Genomic DNA, 17,940 nt, shown 5'->3' on the forward strand with positions numbered 1-17,940 from the left:
GCCAGTGGCCAATGCCATCCCCCGCCTCTGCTGCCAGAACATTCTCTTCCAATTTTCTGCCCTGCGTCTGCCCAATAGCTGCCATCGACAGCTGGACAGTGTTGATGTGGCCAAGGCTTCACTCCCAGCACATTACCCTACCCCTTGTCACGCTCCCTCTCTTCCCAGTCCAAGCCGACATAAATTGATTGGATTAAATCCTGTCATTAACAGGCTGGAAAAGCAGCTCAGTATGTTTGTCTCCCTCCCCAGAGCAGGGCTTTTTGGCCACATCTCTCCCCTTCTCTTTTCCAGTCCTTCAGTTCTGCCAGTACACAACAGCATTATGCCCAGTCCTCCCTTCAGTTTTGGCTTTCCTTGCTAAGGGGGGCTAACATCACTGGACACTAGCTGTGGCTCAAGTGGCTAACTGTTTCACTGGTGGACTGTGTTCTGGTTATCATTATTTCCACGAGTAAGAATGGTTGTTTATATTACAAATGCCACCTGTCAGGTTAGTTTTCCAGTCTGTTTCAAGCACTACATTTTTAACCAGAGTTTATTGGACCAGTATACCGTAGGTTAGCTGAACACATTTGTTCTTCTTTTGGTAAATGCTTGACTTCATGCAGCATGTGACACATACACACATTTGTTCCTAGAAGCTGCCCACTGCAACTTCATGTCTCTTCTATTTGGCAGCTGATGTTTTGTGCTTTGCTCCAAGACAAAATCAGAGGTAGTTCATTAATGAGGGGAAATGATCACTGACTCAGTTCTAGATTTTCCATATGTGTAATCTCAAAACTGTACTCCATTTTCTCCGCCACTGTCTCCTCCACACAGCAACTTGGTACATGATATCAAGTAGGGCTGGGTGAAGAACAATACAGTAAAACTTTCAAACATCAGACTTTCTGCCATGCAGATTATACCATGGTAGCAATCCCTGTAATGTATTTGGTTAGTTGTTGTGGGCAGTGTTTTAAATTTAGGGCTAGGCTACTTTATTGGTGTGATGAAGAATTTTCTCATGTTTTAATATGCTTTATTAGGCAAAATACATATTCCTACCTCATACTTTTATTTAAAATTAATTTCCTTAAAATGTAATGCACTATTGATATTATGATATACAGTATAACATGAGGGGTATCTTTGATCTCACCCCACACCTAATGCTTCATTTTAATACAGTATATGGTATCACAGGCTACAATATGTACTATATACAGGAACTCACTTCCCTCAAAAAGGTCTCAAAGTATTACTAAGGCTTGAATTTGAATTATAGAGTTCTTGAAAAATTTCCTTGCCTGCCATAGATGGTAACATTAGTTATAACTTATTTTTGTATGTGGCTGTGGACTGCTGGGGGACTTTTAGAAACTACACATGGAATCAACCCATAGCAACAACACAGCCTCCCATATACTGTACACACTGATCCACTTTTGAGTGCAATCATTCATCACGGGCGGTAATGTTAGTATAAATAAATTCATATACTTCCTGTTGGTTTCCTTCATTCTTTAATTATGACAATGAAAATTAAAAACTGTGGTATTAAAGTTTTTTCAATATGGCACACACTGCAGAAACCCTGAATAAATATTTGTCAGTCAAGTCAGATTTAATTGGTATGTCTTGTATTTTATAGGAGTTGCTACAGAATGACACTTATAGAGAACTGATGAAGCTGAAGGCCAAGGAGGTGGAGAAGAAAGATCAGGCCCTACAAGCTAAGGAGTACCAGGAAGGTCTTGTGGCGACTCCTGCAAGGACTGTGGCCAAGGGCCATGCAGCTTCTACCAGCTTCGGCAGGCAGGAGATCAGCAAGGACCCCACCAACACTGCAAACACGTTCAAGCCCGGCTCCTGGATGCCTTCTAAGAAATAGAGATATCCACGTACACTGAGGCTGTTTTAAGACTTAATGCAATCCAAAAGAAAGCCCCTGCAACTGATATTCATTTTAGCTGGGACTTAAGATTTAATATTAAAAACACCACAAGTATTTATTTGAAGGCAATAGTGCTGAACTGCATTATAAAGGCATTTTTTACTTTTCTAGTCTCAGTGTATATTGTATGTATACAAGTTAATATTCATCACTCACCTTGAAGCCAACAAATTTAATGTAATTGAGAGGTCTGTTAATAAAGGAAAGAAAAATTACAATGTTCCTCTGGCTATTGATCACATAGACTACAAATGTACATTCTGTAGGAAATGTTAATATAACATGTAAATATGTTAATTCTAAACTCAGTTCAGCTCTGACCATAGTGCAGCGAAACTGTAGTGCTGGTGTTTCATGGAGGTGGGTCAGAAGTCAGAATCATGAATAATGGTACAGTATGTAGATCTCCAGTAAGTGGTCAGATTTAATGTTGGTCACAGAGTAGTTCAACAAATTTCTGCAGGGCAAACAGCTGCTAAAAGAGCAGCATAAACTAGGATCCTGTGGTTGAAGACATGGTCTCCATACTCGCATATGAGTTTCTAAATGCTGTCAAGAGAATATAAAACTTCATGAGGAAAAAAAAGGGGGGTGGGGTGTATACTGAAATGTGCATTTGTCCACCTGTCTGCATGTAGAATTATTAATTTTAACTGCTTCTTTACAGGCTCAGAAGTATTAAACAATTACAGTAACAGTAAAACAAATCCACCCCACTGGACCTTTGAATGTTTTATTATTCACTGAATCATAGTGAGTGTAGTTCAAGACTATCAAATTAAACACAAATCATTATAAGTAGATTTAAATTAAGAGCATGTTGTATTAAACTAACAATTTTTGCATAATGATTAAATCAGGCCCAATCAATCCTGGTTCTCTTCCTTCAAGATGATATAAAAAGAAAGTCACCTCGCCTTTGGCAGCAATGGTTTTTTATAGCCATTACATTTTTTTAATCCATCTTCTGACTGTTTGAATGTTCCTTTGTCTTCATACTGTTTTTTGCTTCTTTTTTTTTTTACTGACTAACCAAGAGTGGGACCCTGCAAATTCACTTGTCACATACTTACTATACACAGGTATCTTTATGTAACTTCTAAAGACAACAGGCTGCCCCAGATTTGTGTTTAATTTTGCTTAATATATCAGGATTTGTTTTACTTTTGACATTAAAATACATTTAGCAGATCAATACATTAAAGTCCTATTACATGCACTCTGGTTTATTGTTGCAATACAATAACACATGAAGGTGTGAATACTTTATGTGCAATGAATTAAAAGCATTTGTGATACTATTAAATTCACATAGAGGAAATTGGATTTTCTTATCAACCATGAAAACTTTATTGATTAGAAAATAATGATTTGGACATTTTGCAAGTGACTTGAAATAAAGTTCCAGTTTGCTCATTATATCATCAATTCAGGAGAACAGGGATGCCAACAATGGAATGCGAGGTGTTGCAACAGCTGCACAATATTAACAGTGGATCTCTGTATAAAGACATCATAAAGATGACCACTGTGCCCTTGCTGACAAAAGTCCCACTGGGACGTGCTTCCTATGGGCAGTACTGACCTTCTCAGCACTGTTAGGCCTGTGGGGCCAGCGTCTCTCCTCCTACCCCGGACATGACGCACATTGGCCCTGTGTGACAATAGGCCTGGGACAAGGAAGGGCACTGTGTCATTATTTGGAATAGGGAGGACTGTAAGCGTGGAGTTTGCTCCTCCTTCTTTATGCCCTCATCCTACCCTTCTCACAGGCTCAGTCCTTCTTGGTCCTCTTGGCCTTGGCTATGTTTTCCTGACGTTTCTGCTTTTTCTTTTGTTCTCGATCACGTGCCTCAATCATCTTGGCCAGTTTCCAGGACAGCAGTGCGCTGACAATGAAGAGAGGTGTGAGAGCCAGTATGACAGTGGTGAGGAAACCGTAAGGGTCTTTGGCAGCCCACTCCACCACATACTCTGCCCATGCCCGAACATCAATCATCCTGGCCAGCAATGAAGAGGCTGAATCAAAACAGAGAAAGAGTGCCAGGAGAGAATGCAGTGAATAGCCAGAGCTGTTAGATATGAAAAATGTATACAACCTTTCTACCTTATATGCTACTTGAAAAGTTACTTTCTCACACTGATGCAAGAAAAAAAAAGCATTTCCATAAAACAACCCTGCTCACTTCCTGGCAACATTGCTAACAATGACCTTATACATCCAGAGATGAAAACATCAGCATTATTAGAAATATTAGCAGCCTATTACAATATATATTACAATACTGAGTAAACCGTATGGCAAAATCTCTACCAGCTGACAAACTGATGTAATGTCCATACACACACACATACATATAAATAAGTCCAATCAAAACTGATATTCACAAGAACCTCTGTTTTGGGTCAAACTATTTATTACATTCTTTCAGTTTGTGCTCATTACTTTGGACTGAACTGAAATAAGGAATACGGATGCAGCAGTCGATTAACTGATTGCCAGAAAATTTAAACAATCTGTCAAAACAAATGGATGATACACAGCAATTATCTGAATTGTAACATGTCCAGTGAATATAGTCTCACAAAAGGTACAGACAGCCATATAACTGTATCGTTACTTGGTTAATTACAAATTAATTTAGCTGAATCTAACACAGACAGCTTACATAAACATTACATTTTGCAGTAATGCTTGGGTAATTTTGCTCACTCATAACTGTTTTGACAAGTATCGAGTAATCGATATGCTGAAAAAAACCTTAGAAAACTTAGTAATCGATATGGTTTAACGAGGCACTTCATGCGAGTGATTTTACATCCTGTTAAGCACTCACTCCAACCAGTCCCCCATGAAACGACTAACAGCTAAGAATAACCACTAGCTAACCAGCGCCAACACGCGTAGCAGCTAGCATATATTAGCTGTGGTATGCCGTATTCAGCGGCATACCTGCTACAGAGCACTTACTCTTGCTACAGCCACAAGCTAAACTAACACTTTCATTTTGTCTGCCGTTAGGATCAGATATGAAATTCAATTATGTCGTTCAAAGCCTTGCATTTTGACTTACATTAGCACCGCTAGCTAACCCGCCGCCCCTGCATAACGGTCTAACTTTAACATGAAAGAGCACTAGCTAACTCTCGGTTAAACGGTATAACAACAATGAACGTGACCAAACAACGAAACAACATTTATATAATGGTTAGTACATACAAAACATACCAAAGTACAATGGTTTGTGTGTTTTATCCACGAAAATAAAGTCCAGCTCCACCCTGCTCCAGGAAGTAAAACTGGTGTACTGTAGTCGTAAACAACTGCTCGCTAGTGATTGGATATGAGGCTTTTCTCAAGATGGGAAATGTAGTCCTTTAGCCTTACAAATGGCCTGATAACCTATCAAAATACGGGCTCCTGCTACACCGGAAGTACTCAAATTCGCATTAAAGCACACAAACTCTCTACTTAGGTAAGACTGGAACGACTATAGAAACATGAATTCCAGTGTGTTTGACATATCATGATAATAGTAGGAAAACAGACCTGTGACCAGATAGTTGTTGGTCTCTGTAAAAGTTTTTCCTGCCTGTCAACATAAAGTCAGGGTTCAACAGAGAACAATAGTGTACCACGAATACCATGTCTGCTGGACTATGGTTAGAGTTAGATTGCTGATACAGATCACCAATACAAACTCATAACAAAATCCAGTGTATTGGATAAAGAATTTGGTGACAACTAGTTGTTGCTGGAACTTCTGATCATGAGTGGAACTGTTGTGTGTGAAGACATAAGCAAACAATAAGGCAATAAGTGTGCAAAAAAAAAAGCTTCACTGGCTTTCTGAGAAAGAGGACTAACATAACAAAGGAGGACCTGCTGGCTTTGCAAACTTCCTGTGGGGAAGTATTGAAACCAAATCAGGTTAGGCCACATCTGCTCTGTCCATACGGCATGGATCACTTTCAGAGCAGTTCAAAGGCCAGCCTTTTAGTCCTACTCAAAGAGGAAGGAGAGGGGCAGCTGGGAACACACAGAATACAGACACATTGCAAACACATTCTGGTTTACCAGCATAGTTTTGGCCAAGTTATCTTAGAAAAACATCCTAAGTCTGGTGGGGTGTTTTTTTCTTTTTTGGTCATATGCTTATAATTATTAGCTTCAGCTACATGTCAAGTGGCGAGAATCCAGGGGGTGGGCAATGCAGGACACCCCGTAGCCCCTCCTATATGCGTCTTTTTCATGACACAGCTATGGAACTAACATTATCAACATACAGCACAGGGAGGGGGAACCAGCTCCAGTGGTACAGTATGTGTCATAATGGTTACAAAAAAAACACTAGTCTGAACAGATCTTGAGGAATTTCCAATATCTTTTGATTTTGCTTTTTCTGAAAGTTGGTAGACTCAACTACTGGACAGTAAAAGAGCAGAAAGCTGGATGAGACAGAGAACTCTCAGAGGGTGTCTTCAGCAATTTAGTGTTGCATTTGCATGAAGCTGGGAGACTCCCAAGAAACTAAAAACAGAATGGTTGAACTTGATAGATCAGAGCCCCAGATTTAAGCATCTCATCAAGCTCCAAAAGCACTGGTCTGTATCTCACACATTAGATAATGCAACTTGATAGAATTGTAGAGCCTTATGTCCTGGTAAATGCCTACATTTTTCAAATTCTATATCCCCAGTTGGTAAGTGACTTTCTATATAAAATTTGAACGTCCCAATCTAAGCTAAATGATCATGTCTTCAAGGTTATTTTCTCAGACTTTAGAGAGGTGCCTCCCAAATCACAGAAGATATCAAACAATTGTTTTCTCAGAGTCAATATTCCCTCTGTGCATGGCCAGATTAGCCTTCTATGGGGCCCCTGGGGCAAAGATTTGTCCTTGGGCCCCTGTTGACCCCTGTTGTAGATTGTACCCAGAAACCAACCAGTTATCTAGTGCTGAAATGATTAAAAGATTGACTAATTAGTCATCTGAGAAAATTAATTGACAGTAATTCTGATTAATCATTGAAGTCATTTTAAAGCTTTTATTTTATACATCACTTATTAAAGGAAATAACTGTCAGAACCATTCATAATAAAAGTATTTATTTTTTACAGCTTTACAAATCTGGTGTGACAGAATAATACAAATTTGAGCAATATGATATGAGCAATATCATAAAACACAACAACAGTTGGCTAAAATATTAAGTAAACTACTCAGGACTTAAATCTAGATTTTGAATCCCACTTAAAAAAACAGGCTAAGATGGAAGGCCCATTATATTTGATATTGTACTTCAGTGGTGGAAATTTCTAACAAATTACTGAATAAAACAATCAAATTGTGTGGACAAATATATGGAGCCCCTGCATGTTTGGCAAGTTACCTGGAGCCTTGCCCCTTTGACAATCCCACTGTCCTCATGTGTAAAATCTGTGCAACAACCCCTTTAAAATAAAAAATAAATATTCAGTGTGTGCGTGTGTGCCCGGGACCTGGTATTATTCATGTTGTGCGTACATAAATTATTTTTATCCAGTCACATTGTGGGGACTCGACATCTTTATGCTCACAAAAAGTCCCCAAAATGTGAATCATTACATTTTAGAGTGATGACATGGTTTAAGGTTTTAGTAAGGTTAGGCTTAGGTTAAGGATAGGATAAGGTTTGGGGTTAGGCAGACCGAGTAAGGAAATGAATTTAAGTTAATGTCTCCTGAAGTGATGGAAACACAACATGTGTGCCTGTGTAAGTCAAGTCAAGTCAAGAATCAAGAATGTAAGAGCGAGAGAGAAAACTTATCTTGAAAAAAACTTGTCCTGACTAAGCCTGTACCAAACAGCTAACCAAAATGACCGATTAGTACAGCGGACAAGCATGTCCAGCTTCATATCTTCATGTTCCTCCTCCCACGCCCTTTCTGCCTTTGACAGCTGAGACTCCTTTGGACTAAAGCCTCGAAAACAACCATCACGTTGTTATTGCAAGAAGCTAGAGCCTGGGGTGGTAGTACGGGCTCCAAAGGGGGGAAAAAGTCGGTTTTCTTGCCCCCTTTTGCTCCTGTGGGAAACTGCGAGACCGCCCCTGGATTAAGTCCCCGCCTTTAAACTCAAATAAGAAGGAAACTTCAAAGGCCGTCAGGCCGCCGGGGCTCCGCCCTCGCGCTCCCGGACGGCTTCACAAAGGATTTGCCGACGTTCGGGAATTCCGCCTCCAGTTCCTTTTATAGCGCCACTCGTGCGCTGGCAGTGCTCCAGAATCCCGCCCATCACGGTTACTTTGACAACACAAAGGACTTCACGGAACTCGCAGGCACCGCCTATCTTTCCAAATAAGGGCAGTCTCTCCATGTACGGCAAACAATCGGTGCGAGATTGCCCTTTTCTCTTCCTTATCCCGTTTATATGATCGGAGAGGAACTGCGCTTCAGGTTGGAAGCGGTGCGATCATGGCCGAGCGAGTCCAGCAGCCCCCAGCCAAGCGGCTCTGCTGCCGGCCCGGCTACAACCCGGCATGCAGACAGGGGCAGCGGGCTGGTGGAGTCCTGTGTGGCGCAGGGTCCGCTCCGGGAGGGTCGGGGAATGGAAAAATGCACAACCCCGAGTCGTTGCTCGACATCGCCGCACGCAGAGTCGCGGAGAAGTGGCCGTTCCAGAGGGTGGAGGAGCGGTTCGAGAGGATCCCGGAGCCCGTCCAGCGGAGGATCGTATACTGGTCATTTCCGAGAAGCGAGAAGGAGATCTGCATGTATTCCTCTTTCAACGCCGGAGGCGAGGAAAGTGGAACTAGCGGGGACAATAATGACGAGACCCAGCTGCCTTTCCTACGGGGTGTCACTCTGCTAGAGGGTGGCTGGGTGGACAACGTATTGCAAGTCGGTGAGTGGACTATAACGTTACAATAATGCAGGAAAACAACCCTTAATAAACAAAACATCTAACTCGTAGTTTTTGCCTTTGTCCATGGAACAATGCCAGACTTTTAAAGGGCTTGTGTTTCCATAGCCTTGTCTATAATAAACAATGCAGGGTATTTCCACACCACTCTGCCCTATAGCTGTGTGAGAATAGCCTATTTTCAGATAAGCCCGTAACAGTAGCCCACTTCTCCTTGTTTTTGCCCATTGGACTGCGCGCATTGAATTGCCCACAGCCATCCCAATTGGAAGCTTAGCACTTTGTGCCTATTTTTGTGTCTTTCCAGCTCTCCATGCCCCCACCAATGGGTGCGCAGACAAAAGCCCCCTATATCTTTTCACCGCTGGCTAAATAGACGATATTTAGAAAGGGTGGGAGGGACGGTGATTTAAAGCCACAGTGCTTCTATTTTGTTTGCCAAACACCGTTGTGAGACAGACAGATGCTTTTCTGTTGCTTCCCAATATTCACTTAAAGCCTAAGCTATGTGCAGCTGGTGAAGGTAAAGGTGTATTTTCTTTCTCTCCGCTGCATTATTTGTGTTAAAGCTCGGAATAAACAGAGGCGTTGTAGGCTCAGCAACCCCCTGCCTGGCTGGCTGCCTTTTCCAGAGCCACAATATTTCACTGCATTTGCCAGTGCAATAGACTCAGCTGTCAATCCGACTCCCCACCCTTGGAAACGGTTCAGGATTCTAATCCCATTACCCTACCCAGTTTATCTGAATCTTAATGCATTCTGAAAAAAGATTTTATGCATGATCTTTCTCCAACCTCCCTCACCCTGTCTGTCTCTCTCCCTTGCTCCTTCTCTCTCACTTCTTGGCTTACTGTCCCTCCAAAGAATCTGTGTGGAGATGGCTTCGGCTCTTGTGGGCTCAGAGAATGTGCAGTGCACAATAGTAGCCATGGAGCAGACAGACAGGCAGCTCTCCCTCCCTCTCTGGCCTGTTTACCAGATTCCCCAGCATTAGGCGCATTTATGTGCTCACTCTTTTGGGGCTCTAGGAAGCTTAGCACTCAGCTTGGGGTAAAATAGAAAGTGTGAGGAGATGTGTGTGTGCTCTGGAGAAAGTCCGCAATTGTGATAAAGAGGGTAATTTTCTGTGGCCATGCATGATTTTTGTGTGTGAAGGAGAGAGAGAGGAGAGTATGTGTGTCACTGTGTGTGTGTGTGTGTGTTTGTAGAGTGGTTTGACAAACACAGAGGGGGACTGTGCATGTGTGTGTGCGTCTTCTGCACGGGCTGTCAGTCTCATCCTGCATGCTCACAGAGAGTGGAGGATGACAGGCGAGTACACAGCGGGAGGAGGGCATGTTATGCTGATTGTAATTTTTGCCCCAGAATTTATTATTTATTTATTTATTTATTTTAGCTGGGGAAAGTAAAGCCAAGGAAGAGAAACTGATAAATAAAAGATGCAATCTACTCCAGGGGACAGGCAGCCACTGGAGGATGAGGGCTTAAAAGCAGGGCAGCATGGGAGGAGGCTGTCAGCCACATCACAAACCACATGTATTGGCCCATCAAACACATACAGTGGGTCTGGCCTGGAAAAAAAAGTGCAGGGTGGTTGTGAGGGTGTATATATGTGTGCACACAAGCGTGCATGGCATTGTGTGGCTTCTTGTGTGTGTGTGTGTGTGCGTGCTGTCAGTGGGATGGGATTCAGTGTTGATGATGAAAGACAGTAGAGCGATAGAATAGATGCAGAGGTTATTGTGTATGGGGTGGGGGGGAGCTAATATACTTGAATGGATCTGCTGTCACTGTATTCCTGTCCTCCCCCTCTCATCTCCTCCTCCACCTCCCTCCTTCCCAAGTGAACAGCTATAAAACTCTCCATATTTACTCCCCTAAGGCCAACTACCAGCCCCCAGTCTCCTGTGATTATTTATCTTTTTCTCAAAGACATTAATCACATGCTTTTTCCTTTTTTCCTCCATCTCTTTCCATACATCCATGCTGCAGAGGGAATGGATAGGGGGTGGCGTTTAAAGGGAAGAGCAATAGATCGTGCAATATCAAGAAAAAGAGGGGAACCCTAGAGGGAAGAAGTAGGTGGAAAATGCAAAAGAGGAAAGAGGCATTGAAATGGTGATTGCAAGGGAAGGGGATGTATGAAAGTAAAGAATGAAGCACAGAGAAGGGGAGAGAGTGAGATGGATGGGTTGTTCTTTCTCCCATGCAAGCTCATCTGTTCCAATGCCAGCTTTCAAGATAAATATTCATATATGAATGCAAGTGTTATCCAGCAGTCTGCTGCTCCTTGGTTATAGCAGCTTTATAATAACACCGCTCTAGCCCTCTTGCACTCTTTCTCCTGTCAAATCAGTGATGAATTTGTCAGCCCCTGAACAGGTAGTGGAACACTGCGCTCAACCTGTATGAAAAGGTTCTGTGTTTAATTCAAAACAGCAAATGAATTAAATGAAATGTTGCTTTGGAGAACAGTCCCATAACAGATGCTGACTGTCATAAAAAATTACATGGTCATGAGTCAATCACAGATATATTGGTAAATCTCACCAGTGCACTAAGTTTCAGTTTTCTCTAGCTTGTCAATCAGACCGTGGTGTGCTGTAACTGAGCATCATTTACCGGTATAGAAAACTTTCAGAGCTGCTTGTTCTGATCACAGCATCTGTTCTCCATCCCCCTTGTGTAAATTAGACTCAGCAGCTCATCAGACTGAAAGGAAGGCTAGTATTATGGTGCCCTGTCCTCTAATTATAGAATTCTAATCCTATGGCTCTAACATGGCATGACAAAGCATGTTTGCACTTCATTACCCTCCTTCCTCTTTTAGTCCTTCAGTCTGGGTCAAGTCCATCTCTTCCTCTCTCGTTCATTTCTGACATGTACGTTCCTGGTCCTCCTCCTTTTGACTCCTCCACCCCGTCTGTCTCCAGGGCTTTGTGCAGAGAGGTTAAAAAGAACCCCCCCACCACCACCACCACCACCACCACCACACACACACCACCACCTCACTCTTACTATCCTGTTACCGTAAGCACCATGTCCCTAAGGAGTGGCATATTGATGCCTGGCATATGTCGCTCTCCGCAATGTCATTAACATAGGCTACATGCTCGAGCCTATTTATCCGGCGCTCCTTGTTAGGCTAATTTTTCACACGAAGTTGCTTGTTATTTTATCATGCTGCTTCCCCAAATCAGAGTGATGAGGTGGAGACTTTGTTGAGGATGTTTTAAATTGCATATCCTGTAGCCTATTTTGTGTATTTTCCATGGTGGGGTTTTTGGACCAGATAGCCTATAATATTTTGCCCCTCCCTGCTTAAAATATAACTGAATGTCCATAGCTGTCATGCCTGTTTGAATGTGAACGTTATTCTCCCCTGCTCCACCTATTTCAGACACAAATTAATGTGTGTGTGTGTGCACATACATGTGTGTCTGTCTTGTGCTTCTTCTTGCTCATAACTCAGGTTGATTTGTTCACACCCTGGAGAATCTTAATTAGGTTTCTGCGTCATCTAGTCTTTCTCTCAGTCTTGTTTTATCATGGTGTCAATGAAACAGTGAAGTAACAACCGGCCTGGTGTTCCCCTGTTTTTCTAACCCATTCCCTTTTGTAACGCAAACAGTGAAAATCATAACACAAGACTCTTCTAAACCTTATGCTTAGCTTCTAAAAAGCTTACTAGAGGAGCTGTGGAGTCATAAATCCTTTTGTATTGACTTTAAATCACACATGTGCTTAGCATTCAGGCAGAACCATGGCAATATCAGACATAATTTACAACAATAAAACATGTAGACCTTGACAACACCCATCGAACAAAGGGGCTGATAAAACACTGAATATTTGCACACACTAGTAGGTTATTGTTTGTATGACAAAGCACTAAGCCCAGTGCCAAGGAGCAATGTGTGACACTGACAAAGGTGAAGTAATACTGAGCATGTTTGTGTAAGAACATTGTGTTTGTGCTCTCATCCACACACGTTTTATTTACTCTGCACCCTGCCATTCAAAAGGCCTTTTGAGGACCCATATCCTCATTTCACGTAGTTTGTCCACAAAGGCGCAGACTTTAAGATATGAAACTTAAATCTTGCACGGGCATGTTGTCTGCCAGACTGAGCTGGGTTTTTTGGTGGGTGAGGGTTTATTCTTTCTGTTTGTGCGTGGGCTCTATCTTTTCATGTGGGAGGATCTGGTTTGATTTTCCTGTTAGTTTATATATATATATATTTTTACAATGCCTGTCAACAATGAGCCCACATGCCCACCACCAAATATGGAGAGACACACAATGACACCAGCATGTTGTAAAGAGGCTCAACCTGTGCCTCAGGACTTAAAGAAATAGTGACAAAAAATGACTAAAATGTTTCATGTTATTCCAAATCATAGGCTAAGGAGAAGTTGATCAGATGTGTGGACCAAGTTTGAAGGTGAGTGTGTTGAAGGAGTAATGAGCCTGGTTCTGGTGCCTCAGGTTTACGTACAGCCATGTGACTAACTCTGGGCTTGTATCGTCATGGAAACATGGCTGAGCCCAGAGCTAGTGTAAACATCTGGCTGTCCAAGAAGGAGAGATAGAGGGGCAGCAGCCACATCATGTGAAGAAACAGAATCTTTAGGGAAAGTGCTCTTCCTCTGTCTGAATGTGTGCATCTGAGAGACTGAGAGAAGCAGAATCCAGGCCTTCATCCCACTATTTTGGTTGAATGGAAATAAGATTGGATATATTCAGTATATTGCTTGATAATATATGCATTTGCAAATGCTCAGGAAAATTAATTTATTGCTCATCTCCAGTTGCAATGAATATTCTCCATATAAAGTGAAGGTGATGTATCAATGTAAATTTATAATGTGTTTACGTGATAATTGCTTTCAATCTGCTCATAATGAGGTTATGAGGTTTCAGGTCAAGTTCAGTTTCTGCCTTAGATCCCTAGCCAGTTTTACTCTGGGTGGTCCCACAAGGATGCAGCCCTTAAAGCAAACTCTGACATTTCTATGGTCATTGAGTGATAGATGACCGCTGGTTCTCTTGCTAGCTCTGTTATGTTTCCAGCATGTCAGAAGTTTCCAGAAGGCCCCAGTGCTTATCATAGTCCCAGCTCCAAATTGTAACCATCCCCATTCCCAGACCCAGATGTGCCCCTAGATAGTTTATTCCCACCACAGACCACAACTTCCTCCAGCCAGCCATGTTCCATCTTCTACACCCAGCCAAGATGTACCATTAGAAAGTCCTTCTGCCATCTCAGCCTAGGACTAGCATCAGCATTATTTCCAGTCCTTCCACCTGACTGGAGCCAGCCTCCCTTCCAGCCCCATTCCTGGTCCCAGACATAGCTGTCTCCTTCCATGCCCCTTTTAAATCACCATTCTGAGTTCCAACTATAGCCGCCCCACGTCTGCCACACTCCCAGGCCTATTACCAAGTTGCCCAAAGACCTCCCTTCAAAATTACCCTGCATGCTAATACTGGCACATCGTCAGAGGTGCGTGCGATCAGCGACCGTTGAGCTCTGTTAAAATAAACCAGCTAGAGTAATAAAGTTCCACCATGAGCTCTCTAATGTCTGCCCCAGTCCCCATTCCAGCTTGACTTGTCTCCTGTCCCAGACTGTGGCTGCTGGGTGTGCGTCAGCACAGCTCCTCGGCTGGCTGAATCTGTCTAGGAATCCAGTCCTCCTTCCACAGAGATCCTGCCCCTGTCCTCTCTGTGAGCACAGGCAACAGAGCCCAGGGAGCAGGCGATAGAAAGGCTCCTAAATCCACAATGGCAAGGCCCTATTAAAAGCCGTTTTTTTTTCCAGTTTCATTTAATGACTTTTATTACCAGCCGCCCTTCTCTCTTCGATTTGGCAATAATAACAACAGGGGAATGCAGCACTCAGCGTTCTCCTATCTGATGCTCCCTTTCACTTTTTTTTATTTTTAATGAATTCCTCTTTGCACCAATGGGTTGCTGAAATAAGCACAAATCGGTCCAAAGCTCCGCTTACTGCAGTGATAAGTTCAATGTACAGTACAGTATGTATAGTATACTGTGTGTTTGTGCATTCACTGTACTCCATAAGTATGAGAATACATGTTAAAGACTACACATGCTTTCACTGTTGCCACAGAACAGAGCCCCTCTGTGCAGTTTGGTCAACAGCTGTTTCTCTCCACAAGCCAAAAAGCTTCGGATCAGCCTAAAGGCTACAAGCAATGTGTGTGTGTGTGTGTGTGCCTTTGTATTACTTACATTATGGCGACCTAAACCTGTTAGCACACTCACATTGTGGGGACTCACAAGGAAATCACTGAATTTTAGGGTGGCAACAGGGTTTAAGACTAGAGTGAGGTTAGGATTAGACAAGTTATGGTTAAGGTTAGGATAAGTCTACAGGAAATGAATGTAAGTCAATGTAAAGTCCCCAGATTAAGAGACATTGATCTGTCCCAGACAGATATAGTTTAGTATAGTATAGTAAAGGATATATTGACTTTGGCTTGCAGTACTTTAATATTTCTTTAAGTTATGTTAATCTATGCTAAATTAACTATTGCCATAGACACTGCTTGCCAAACAGAGGCCACATAATACTTTTGTGTGGTGACTCTTGATGTTACTGTTGGGTCGAGAATGCAATGTAGATTTACCCTTTCAAGCTGCTTCTTGGACAAAAATAGCCTCCAATACTTATACAGTGTTGTAAGTAAAGCCATATTCTTTATCTGCGTGTGAATATGAGCATGTGCCTGTATGACTTTGTGTGTTAATGGCTCAGCAAGCTTGTTTATGGCTGTGTGTCAGGTTGAATAAAGGTAAGGCATGTTCATGATAAGAGGGTGGATGACATTCCTGTCTGTCATCATTCCCACCCTATCTCATTTCCACTCTTGGATGCACACACTTGTATGCATGCAAACTTGCTCTAAGACACACACTTGCCTCAAGGTGCCAGGATGCCAGCGACTAAGGCGCCTTAGAATAAACAACAGCAGAAGACAAGGGTTTACCTGCTGCTGACCCTGATCGTTCACACATGAACAGAGGTGTTCACTCATCAATTTGGTCCCTCCCCCAGCATTGAGCTGGCCCGGTGCTGACCTCTTTCCTTGACCCCTAGGGGTTTACTACAGTCAAAGGTCAATCTGATCAGACTTGCCTCCGGTGGCCGACTGCTCTGCTTGAAAGACAGGCTCATACTAGTATTATTGTTTTCCAATAAACACCACCTGACCAAAAGAAACGATCACTTGCTCGATTGAAAGTGTTCATATGCCTTTTGTGCGTTCCAGTAAGAATTCTCTCACCTGAGAGATCACTCTGAGAGGGCATAAAGTATATGTGCAGGTTTTTTTTACCTTTCGTGGAGCAATTAGGAATTTGAGACAAATTGAGAGAAGGAGTTTACTCCCTTTTCTCTTCTTGCCTGGCAGGTTCAAGTGCTGTGTGAGCTATGCAAAGGAGAAGGTCCTGAGACTGTGAGGTGCCTCTCGCTGTACCTGGTCCAATGATGCCGTGGCTGTGTGGCATGTGAGACATGCATTCACGGCTCTGTAGCAGAGCAGGGCTGAATAGAGCTGGAAAGGATCTCCAGGCATGAGAGACAGACAGACAAAGGCAGAGAATGAGAGAGATTCAAAGGAAAGGAGAAGAAGGCTTAGAATTTAGTTTGCTCTTCTAGAAAGTTTTGGCTTGAAGTGGTCATTTTCTTTTTCTTTCTTTAATGGTTTTTGCCTCATTCCTGCCCTTCATCTTCCTTGTCATCTTAATTTCTTAGTCACTCCTTGCCTGTCTCACCTCCTTCATGCATTTCTTTGTTTTTTATAAGTTCTTGCCACCTCTCATTCCCTCCTTCTCAGTCTTCCAGTTTCATTTGCCAAGCAAGGCAATAGAATCTCATAATTTATTTATATTGCTCCTATCCAGATACAGCTTGTTTCCATAGTGCTTCCTGCGTCTACACTCCCAAAGGAAGGCTAGCCTGCTAGCCAGCTAGCTAGCTAGCTCCTGCTCTCTGTACTGTGCTCAGTGCTAGCAGTCCGCATCCAGACCTCAGGGGCTATCACTACTTCTGCATTAAGAATCTCTCTGTTTACCACTGTCTGGAAACTAAGAGAGGAACAGTCTTGGCCTGTTTGCTGGGGTGTCTTTTTCTGAAGTTTTTCAAATGATTCTTACCCTGGTGTTTTCTACTCTTTGCCTCAATACTCATTTGGTTGTTGGGGCCCAAAATGTGTTTATATCTCAGAGCACTACTGTCCAGTACCAAAAGCTGACATTGGATATTTGGTCCAGTACATAATCTTCTTTACTTTGGTCAGATCAAAAGTTTTAACAATTACAGAGTGATTTATACAGACCTGGTATAAGGCTGCTTGTGTTTAAGCAGTAGATAATGTTTAATAATCATAGCCAATCTTATGTTTCTCAAAAGTTTAGTTGCTGGGTTTGAGTTTGAGTATTTTAAAGTATATCTTTTGCTGGAAAAAAAAGCTATAACCCCTTTTTATTATTAGTGGCTAGTGGGAAATTAGCACCATAAATCAGCTTGTACCTGTGTCATGCTGTGCTTATAGGACCATAGAGGACTTGAGTGTAGGTGAAGTACAAATCTACCGTTGTTGTTGCCTGGCATTACTGATGAAGACTGGTACTGTGTGTGATATCAGTCTGTCTGTTTGCATTCTTCGCCCAAAACCTGCTATCTGGCTGCCTGTCTGTGTATCTGGCTAGCTGCTAGCCCGTTAGCTGTCCCTCCTGGGTGGCTACATCACCTCACCTCCTATCCCCCTCACAGCCAGTGACAGCCCAGCCTAGTGAGACATGGGTAATGGTCCTCTCTGATGTACAGCCTGACTCAATTGGACTGGATGGCAGACACACGGCTAAAATAACAAAAGGAGGTTTGGGGGGGTGGGTGGAGAGGGAGGAGGGGAGGGGAAGAGTGAAGCGATCGATAAAGCAGGGACACATCGCCTAATAAAGATTTATTCCTTTTTTCCCCCTCACCATCCGCCTTGGCAGCCCAGAGGGGGGAAGGAGAGAATGTGATTAGTGGACTTCTTCTCCCTGGGTGCCACTGATAG

At 42.7% G+C, this 17,940-nt stretch overlaps 3 protein-coding genes across 7 annotated transcripts in view; 2 read left to right on the forward strand and 1 right to left on the reverse strand.

Annotated features, from left to right (window-relative positions):
• The window catches only part of ndufaf2 (NADH:ubiquinone oxidoreductase complex assembly factor 2), a 13,670-nt gene extending 11,539 nt beyond the window's left edge, over positions 1-2,131 (forward strand). Inside the window, exon 4 of the mRNA XM_020593895.1 lies at positions 1,640-2,131. Coding sequence (XP_020449551.1) covers positions 1,640-1,879 — 240 coding nt within the window. The 3' untranslated portion in view covers positions 1,880-2,131. The remainder of the gene's footprint in view (positions 1-1,639) is intronic.
• The window catches only part of smim15 (small integral membrane protein 15), a 5,677-nt gene extending 397 nt beyond the window's left edge, over positions 1-5,280 (reverse strand). Inside the window, exons 1-3 of one of the 5 annotated variants that reach the window (XR_002274437.1) lie at positions 5,172-5,279; positions 3,528-3,961; positions 1,792-1,868 (exon numbers count right to left, since the gene is read on the reverse strand). Coding sequence is in view for 3 of the 5 variants with exons in the window: in XM_020593898.1 (XP_020449554.1) it covers positions 3,717-3,941 (225 nt within the window). In the remaining 2 variants the exon portion in view is untranslated. The other 4 variants (XM_020593898.1, XR_002274436.1, XM_020593897.1 and 1 more) reach the window with 4 other exon arrangements.
• A 1,779-nt stretch (positions 5,281-7,059) lies between these two features.
• Positions 7,060-17,940, forward strand: part of LOC109956622 (zinc finger SWIM domain-containing protein 6) — a 41,733-nt gene continuing 30,852 nt past the window's right edge. The window contains 1 exon segment of the mRNA XM_020593900.1: positions 7,060-8,829. Within this exon segment, the coding sequence (XP_020449556.1) occupies positions 8,400-8,829 (430 nt within the window). The 5' untranslated portion in view covers positions 7,060-8,399.

This window comes from Monopterus albus, unplaced genomic scaffold, assembly GCF_001952655.1.
Source record: "Monopterus albus unplaced genomic scaffold, M_albus_1.0 scaffold20.1, whole genome shotgun sequence".
Taxonomy (NCBI): domain Eukaryota; kingdom Metazoa; phylum Chordata; class Actinopteri; order Synbranchiformes; family Synbranchidae; genus Monopterus; species Monopterus albus.